Genomic DNA, 9,105 nt, shown 5'->3' on the forward strand with positions numbered 1-9,105 from the left:
ATCGAGCGTACATGTACATGTACCGCGCACCACTGTGTACCACTGTGCACATGCGCATGTGCACAGTGTACAAGTACGAGTGAGCACCGAGTGTGCAAGTTTCATTCTGTGAATGCTTCACATGCTGAGAATAGAATAATTACTATTAAGTTTGAACAATAACTTTTTGTTGGTTACATTTTGGATAGTTGCATAATGTGTGCTGTCCCTTGAAGTCGACTAACCTTTGTTATTTTTGGTAAACGTAAAGTTGTATTTTTTTCATTTCTTCAATCTAAAAACAAGACCAAGGTCTATTTCCATCTCTGTTCAGTTCAATTCGATTATCCCAGAAACTTAGTGTCCTCACAAGTTTCTGAATAGTTTAGATACAATTGTAGTTTGGTTTTATTCATGGTTTGATCAAGTTTAATTCCTGTGTAGAAAATAAAATCCAAGTTTGACACTTACAACATCAGCAGAAAGATTTTGAACGATGGTGCACATTGGAAAATCCAGATTTGAAGAGGACAGCATACATGTATTTTAACCTAATCCTTGACAACAGCTTAATGATAACAATTATAATTGTTTATAGCCCATTACATCATAAAACAGATCTCAGGCTGTACATAAATATAATACGCAATGTCCTTAAGACTAAAATAAAATTACCTACAAATTATACAGTAAAAAGCATAAAAAAGACGCCAGACTCAACCCGCCTAAAAGAGCAGCAACCCACCAAACACCCACAAATGCCGGATTCTTAGTATTCAGAGTGTAGCTACAAGTAACGTAATAAAAGAGACTCAAAATAAAAAAAGTTATTAAAACTTCACTGCAAAAAACCTTAAACGCAATTATGTACAATATAGCATTATAACAAGGAAGGATGATACACTTACAAATGGTACACCACCCGAAAGATATGTGTTTTTAACCAAGAGATAAGTTAAAATAGTCTAGAGTAGGGGCTTTACGGACTGAAGGGGGATGCCATTACATTCCAGAGCCTATGTGCGGCAACCGAAAAAAGTCGCTTCTCATAGTAGGACTCTTGCCTGTGGCGGGGCTCATTAAGCTGTGATATCACAGAGGATCTGGTATTCCTTTCTCTTTGGCAACGAGCAACGAGATCAGTTAGGTAAGAAGGTGCCTGATGATGAAGTATCTCATACACCATGACTAAAATCTTTAAGTCGATTCGCTGTGCAACAAGGAAACAGTGCAAAGAATAACTGAGAACATGTGAAGAGTTACATGAGAAGATTTGGAGAACGATGTATACCAAGCGTGCTGCTGCATTCTAAATGGCTTTGAGGCGCTTAATTAAGTGATTAGGCGCATGATAAAAGAAACTGTTACAATAGTCCAAAGAGACATGATGAAAGCCTGGACTAATCTCTCCATGCTTATGCGGTCTAAGATTCGTCGAATATGGCCGATACGATGCAGAGCAAACGATGCAGACTTGAGGTAGTATGACCAGACAATGAACAAACTGAATCAAGATAAAAACCAAGGTTTCGAACTGATGAGTCGGTTGGACTCACGGAGACTTGACCGATACAAACAGAATTCATTTTCGAAGGATTACGGAACTTAGAGTGAATATGCAAAACATCGGTCTTACCATCGTTGAAAAGTAGTCTATAGGAAGTCATCCCAAAACGAACTTCGATTACGCATTGTTCGATAAGTGTAGTATTCAATTCACCAGCTTTACTACAATGAATCTGTGAATCATCTGCATAAACCATCAAATCAACATCGTAAATATCCTCGAGTGGCGTGCAGTAAAGCTAAAGGCTAAATAACACCAGACTAAGTATAACGAATGGCGAGATGCAGAAATACAAGAAGAAGCGCTTCATTGAATGCAAATGGTTTGGGGAGCGAGATGACGTCTGTTTGTACATGAACGTGTCTTTTGCTATAGCAGAATAGTAAACGAAATGCGGTTTACTTCAGCACTAAACCCAACCAAATCTTCACTCGCTGCCACTGCAGCCAGACATGGATCCAGTGGCATGATCAGCCATGAGCATGCTTGCTGCTCGACTTCACCACTACGTTCATGATCTTCGTTCGCAAAGTGAAGCCAGGAAACACGGTACATACACACACATCATGTATACCATTCATATTGTACTGTTTAACCGAATAAAACATTACTTGAGTTTAAAATACAGGCAAAGAAATGCACAACCGAATGTTCAGTATTTCATGAGAGCTGACATTTTCTGACATTACTGTGCCAGCAGGAGATCGGCAAAGCGGTCACAGTGCACACACGTACACACCCCCTTGTGCACAGGCGGTATGCTAGGTAGTAGGCCTCAGGAATAATTCATATATTTAGATTCACCCACCTACTGAAAAAAAGTTGCGTCCCATATCGCGCCTTGTATATCGCAACTGTCCACAGCAGTCTTAATTGTTCCAATACCTTCGGGCTATTTTCCCCTCCCGTTTCTTCCCCTCCAGTAAAAATAATGTTTTGGCCCTCGTGTCTCTGTGAACGTGGATTTAAATGGAAAACGCATCGTGCTACATCATCAAGTATCGATTCTTCCGACTTCTACTAACGAACACGGCCATAGTCGTTTAATTTGCGCCTTCTGATGATCACTTGTTTGTAGTACATGCGACAGAAGCGTGGACATAATCACGTTCAAAGAATATGCGGGCAAAAAAGTACACAGGTATGGTAATCTGGAAGGTACGGAAGCATAGAATGAACACTCGGAATTTTTTTGTTAGTTCTCATCTCGCTGCTGTGCAGCGACGTATCCAGCTTTTGGTATTTGGGCGGAGGGGGACAAATCCAAAAGCGAATGCAGATTTGGGCTTATTTACCATGTGTTAGGAGAAGAATATCAAAAGCCTTACTCAAAAATCCATCGGGGCACCCCCCCTCCCATGAAACCGTCCGACTGCACTTTCCTTTTTCAGAAAATCTTCCACAACGGGAAGTTTGTGCTGGAAATTTGGAGGACGGGGATTCGCACAGGCTGTGGAATTTTGGAAAGCCCAGGGGTGACACCATATGACATTTTATATAGGGGGAGATGTCCGTGATTTTTTTTCATGCAGAATGTTCCACAGAATGGCATATTTGTGTTTTTTTCTCCTTTTGAGTGATACTGAATGTATTTTAGTTGCTGGGAAGTCCAAACAATTCTTCAAAGTCCGCTCTAATGTTTTGCTAAACACAAAAAGGTGGGGGATGATTCAAGCCCACCCCTCAAAAAAAGTGCGCTTGTACATGGTGCCTTGTGGGGTACCGGAACAATGGAAGATACCCCACAAGGCCAGTTTTGATCCTTGTGGGGTACTAAAGTGGTACCCCACAAGAATGTCACGAAACAGATATTTCAAATTTACTCAAAAAGGAGGAATTTTCAAGTGCCAATTTCAATCCAGGAAACCGAATTTGGTTGAAATGGCAGTGATTTGAAATTTTTTCCGTGTTGTGTGGGAGTTTTGTACACGAGAACAAAGGAAATAAAGTTGTAATGGTTGGCGTGCCAAAGTTCGTTCACGGCTGTGCAAAGAATTGGGTAAACATCGTTTGGAAGCCTGGAGTTTCCAACGGCAATACGTTCTGATTTTATTTAATCAGCAGTTTGCCCGTGTGCTTGACCTTTGATAAGTGCTAAATCATAATGTAGGTTTATCATCTGCACATACACGCAGTTCATTGGCAAACAGTCACATTATCGTGAGAAGGCGCAATGGAAAATGTTACTGTTGAAATGGAGCACAAATTGCCAAGGCCGGGCGTGTCAAAGTTGGACGGTCTTACTTGGCCTTGGATGGTCACTCGAGAAACTCTGGATGCTATGAAAGTGTTTGAAGTTAGGGAGGATGATGTGTGGGTGGTAACGTTTCCAAAATCAGGTAAGTTTGTAAGGTAAGAATAAAGTACCACTGTGCACATTTCAGGTCAACCTTGCGAAAGGTGACATGATAGTAATGATTACGACGGGATGGTTAGAATGGATGGACTTTTGGTAGTCCCCCAGCAACAAAACAAGGATAAATCAACAAAAGTTTTGAATTGTCTGCCCATTTAAGAAATTCTTGGATGCGGCAACCACTAAGAAAATACATGTAGTTCATCCTTTACTACCTTTTATAACTGCTGGATCCTATTAATTCTAGGCCTCACAAAATAAAGTCTGACTCGCATAAAAGAGTAATTTCGTTTACAATTTTGCCTCTGTCAGGTACACATTGGGCTTTAGAAATGGCCAACTTAATTCTTGTGGATGGTCATGAGCACAAGATTAATCGAGCTGAAGTAGGTCATCCGGCTGAGTTTGATTACTCTATCCCAGGGATGTCTGCCAGCTCCAGACGCCCTCAAAGAACTCTGCCACAGTACAAGTATATTCAAAACTGGAAAGCTCCACGAGTTGTCATGTCACACCTACCAGAAGAACAGATTCCTGAGCAAATCTTGCAGGGAAAAGGAAAAGTGAGTCACAAAGAAGTCCAAACTTTAGCGCCATAACGCTTCACTATTTTTTAAAAGAAAAATGAGTAATACTACATAATGTATACGACTAATAAAAGTTTAAGAAAATTTTAATTCGATGTGTTTTGCAATTGAAGCAGTAACTGTAGTTCATTACTTATGGTAAGAAGGATGAACATAAGCTCAGTGCTTTCAAATACAGAAGTCGAAATTTCAAAAAGCAAGTTGGTAGGTATCCTTAATTGTAATAATTGTCACTTTTTAAACGCACAATACTCAGAAATACCATAAATTCATAGAATGCTGAATATCAATAATCAGCTCTTGCCTTTTTTCCAAATAGTTTGTGTGCTTGGAATCATTGTTACCTTATTTGCACTTACAGGTTGTGTACGTCATTCGAAACCCGAAGGACATAGTTGTGTCTTACTGGCACTTTGCAGTGCCGTGGACATTTGACAAGCGATATGAAGACTGGGAGTGCTTCTTTCAAATGTTCCTGAAAGGAGAAAGTAAGAATAGGACATCTTGCCTGGGGCAAGGTGACAAGGGAAATTAGCTTCCGGCAATCAAAGGATATGGAAAGGGGGGGCAAAGAGAAAAGGGCGAGGAAAAAGACGAGAAGGGGATAGAAGCCAATGCTTACATTTTCTGGATACATGTAAATGCATGTGCATCCATTCAAACAGCACAACAAAAGGACAAGTTATTGCACCCAGCCTAGCCTGTTTTCATCGAGCCTTATTCTGCAACTACTTTAAACCCGTTTCTAAGAAATTGAACCCTTGCAATGCTCATGGTACTATGCAAATCATCAAAATCTGGTGATTTTTAATATTTCTTCTTTTGGCTTTTCTTTTCTTGCAGTGGCTTTTTATCCTCTCATTTCCCCAATATTTAACATATTTATCATCCTTACCCGCTCATTAAAATAAAGTTTTAATATTTCATTCAGTGGTTGGCTCCGCAAACTGTCGTAATTATCTTGATGAACAAAATACAAGAAAAGCCTTCTGGTTCTTCTCAGAACTACTAGCTTTGAAAGTCCCCCTTTCCCATCAAGGACAATATAAAATGCTCGAATATTTGAGCTAATCGCCATGTATATGTATTGTCATTGTTGTTCCGATCAAGGGACAGTGTTCTTGCAAACATTGTGGAACATCTTAAACTGAAATACCTGAGGGCAGAAGATTCTTTGAGGTGAAACATGACGATAAAAAAATTTACGTTTTAATGAATGACTGTATTACAATCATTATTAATCGATTTTTCGCAGCCATTTATGGATCTTGGTTTGACCACACGCTGAATTACTGGAACAAGCATCGCCACGATAAAAACTTCCTCTTCCTAAAATACGAGGATATGAAGCAGGTCAGTTAAAATACACGAAATCTAACAAATATATTCAAAATCGTAATGTAACATTTCTAGTTCTTGTCGGTGGAAGTAGAAAGAAAGCAGAAGTCACAATTAAATAAAGTATCGTTTCAAAGACCATCAGATAGTTACTTTTTTACCAAAACGATATAAGCTTGAAGACTTCGTTCCAGGGTCTAGACAAGACATAGTAGGTCTGAGTAAACTGCGTTGTTAATAATCACTTTTTATTTGAATGTGTTTTTGCTCCTCGATTGTGCGTATGCTTACAGGTTTGGTGCTATCTGGTGCTGCTAAGCGTCTCTAAAGACTCCCGTAAAATGAAATCTCCGGTGTTTGAAAAGATGCACATGTTTGTTTCTGTGGAAGTTTTGCAGTGAAAACCGCATCTTTATCTGTCTTTATACTTATAAGTAATTTTAGTCCGAACTTCTGACCTCAAAAAGGGCTGTAATTAAGGCTTAGTTTCCACATGGCCTTATGTCAAGACGTAGACAGTCAAAGTTCCCAGAAGAACTGACGAGGATCCCCTCACCAGTTCTTCTTAGATTAGAACCACCCTCTCCCAGAAGAGATGGATTCCTCAAGGTGAATCCGCAAACCTCTCTCATCTATTATGACATCGGGGCGTTACACTTTAATTATAGGCCCCCTAAGGAGAAAATTGACAAAATGCGTGGTACGAAGCGAGAGAGACATCATTGAACGCCGGTCATGCCAGCATGCGCGTTTGTATATAGGCCTACCGTACCATAGCCATTTTTTTCATAGGAAGTTCATTGTCGAAACTAGGTGGTTGACACTTCAATGAAGTTAGAAGATATGGATGATATGTTCAGTCCTGAGATAACTATACAATGGTAGTGTAGCCGAGGACCCCAGACCATTTGTTTTCTTTCTTTATCCCAATTTTCCCTTCCTTCCCTTCTAAATTGTTTTCTTAACAAGGACACCACGAAAGCCGTCATCCAAATGGCTGATTTCCTTGACAACCCTCTCTCAGAAGAGTCCATCAATCGAGTGGTTGAGTTAACCAGTGTAAAGAGCATGAAGAAGCGTTTCGACACTTCCGTCAATCCAAAGTCACCAAAAGATGTTCCATCAGCAGGCTCTGAGATAACTGTGGATAGAGCGCCCTCTGGCCCTATGACCCCTGAGGAAATCATTACAAAATACCCAATTGGAGCTCCGAAGTTAGTGAGAAAAGGTGAATGTTTAGGCTTTGCAAAAACTTGTCCCTTTTTAACATTCTGACTTCCACACACTTGGGATACAGTGTCTGAATACAAACTGAACATATACGCTTACAGCAAGAGCTTGGCATGCTGATAACATAAAATAATAGCACAATGCTATATCTCCTGCGACAAAAATTCACTTGTATGATTACGGAATCGATATTTAGTTTTGCCCGTCATTCATTTTATAGTATATTGTAAGCTCAGTGCCTCCAGGGAGCTAGGGGCCACCTACAGTTTTAAATAATAGATGCTTCAGCCTCAAATTAGCAGTAGTTTGCACACCCTTCTCTAAAATTGTACCAGGATTTGGTTTAAAAAAAAACAGGTCCACGAAAAATCAGCCCCCTCCAATTATTTCTATGTCCGGAATCGATATAGAAGTGGGTACTGCAGTAAATAGATGACTCAATGTTTTTCAGTATAATAAATTTCTCAGTAAAATAATCTTGTCTTCTGAAACTGAGTGTACGAGTAACGTGTCGATCTCTTGTCACTATGACAAACGTAGCTTCTTGTTTTATGCATGCCAAAAAGAGTTCTTGTGAATGTTTTCCGCGTTAACTTATATAGATTGACTATAATAATTGCTTAAACTAATGGGGACTATGTCGATGCGGTAAACATACAAACGACTGTCTTTTCTAGCCGAAATTTTAATCGAGTGGAGTTTACAATAAAAAAACAGGATGTAAGGAGGCAATATACCAGTCTGCTACGAGGAAGACTGACTTATGATACCTTTTTTTAGGAATCACTGGAGATTGGAAGTCCAAGCTGACCGTGGCCCAAAACGAGGCTCTGGATGGACTCTTCAGAGAGAAAATGGCAGGATCGGGGCTGACAGTTCGGTTTGAATAACACGATTTTTGTTTTTAACTGTTTCTCTCTCTCTCTTTTTATTACCCTGATTACAACGATTTAATAAGAGTAATGCAATTTAATGACAGTACAATAATTTTGCATTTAAGGGGCGTGCATGATGAACATTTCACTGCAAACTGAAGTTTTCCTGTCAGTTGCGCACAGGCCCTGATGTTGCCACTTTTAAAAAATCCTTGTCTCATGCCTTTTCTGAGTAATACCGGCCAATCAGTAACCTATGGCTGAGAGAGCCGTAGCACATGGTGTGCCATTCGCTTCGTACTTGGTGTCAGTTTGCCTGGAAAAAGTGATTCATGATAAATTCATGATGATACTTTGATACAGTTAGATAAACAGAATTTATTGTTTATAAAACACGAAAGTGAGTTCTTTTCTGTTATGGAACGGTTACTGTTATTGCTCACCAAAGTTCCATTGGTATTCTGATGAATGACACACAGATGTATTCAGCTTTTAAGGAAGTCAACAATTACTGATCAAGTCGCTGCAGTGGAGGCATTTAGGAAATGTCAATGTGTACACATGAGGTCTCGGATTGGATGCTAAATCATTGAACGGAATTTTTTGTCATTGGTACAAAACAATACCATCTATCACATGACCGTCGGCAAGAATAGTATTACCGTTCATTTGTAAAGGAACTCTTGGAATTTAGTTTAACGAATACTTTAAAGCTGCATCAAAAAGAAACTTGTGAGGCTTTTTCACCAGTTGTATGATATTCGTTACACTAGGAATAGATCGCTAGGAATAGTTGGTGTTTGTCCATTCGTTTTTCGTGTAATGTAATTTTGTTCAGCACAGTCCAATATGATGAAATGAAACGCACGAGGGCACAGAATGCTGCAGCAAGATTAGGAAGTCGTTAATTATAAGCTTTGCCATTACCTCAATACAGTGGATGCTCGCTAAACAAAGAATCTTGTTCACGATTTTCTTATTTGTCTTTAATTCCATTCCTATAAATCTCACCCATTTATATTGATAACTTATTATAACCTGATATCTCACAGCTCTAGAACCAATTGCCAACAACATTAGATGCATGTCAGGAAAAATATCGCGCGATTTTAAACATGAGCTAAGGGATTTTAAAGTAAATCATTCAGTGATTAACACTCAACCTCAGCTAGA

At 39.4% G+C, this 9,105-nt stretch overlaps 1 protein-coding gene across 1 annotated transcript; it reads left to right on the forward strand.

Moving 5' to 3' along the window:
• The first annotated feature begins 3,679 nt into the window (after positions 1 to 3,679).
• LOC110987797 (sulfotransferase 2A1-like) lies at positions 3,680 to 9,105 on the forward strand. Its single transcript, XM_022250877.2, has 6 exons — positions 3,680 to 3,885; positions 4,215 to 4,465; positions 4,851 to 4,977; positions 5,745 to 5,842; positions 6,797 to 7,055; positions 7,838 to 9,105. Exons 1-6 carry the CDS (start codon positions 3,720 to 3,722, stop codon positions 7,945 to 7,947), a joined length of 1,011 nt encoding a protein of 336 aa, XP_022106569.1. The 5' UTR covers positions 3,680 to 3,719; the 3' UTR covers positions 7,948 to 9,105.

The sequence above is a fragment of the Acanthaster planci genome, linkage group LG08 (assembly GCF_054643075.1).
Source record: "Acanthaster planci isolate LZ-2023a linkage group LG08, COTS_SCS, whole genome shotgun sequence".
NCBI lineage: Eukaryota > Metazoa > Echinodermata > Asteroidea > Valvatida > Acanthasteridae > Acanthaster > Acanthaster planci.

Coding starts and splice junctions, on each gene's coding strand:
- LOC110987797 (XM_022250877.2), top strand. CDS start 3,720: ATGGAAAATGTTACTGTTGAAATGGAGCACAAATTGCCAAGGCCGGGC. Junction 4,466..4,850: donor TCTTGCAGGGAAAAGGAAAA/GTGAGTCACAAA, acceptor TTGCACTTACAG/GTTGTGTACGTCATTCGAAA. Junction 7,056..7,837: donor TCCGAAGTTAGTGAGAAAAG/GTGAATGTTTAG, acceptor ACCTTTTTTTAG/GAATCACTGGAGATTGGAAG.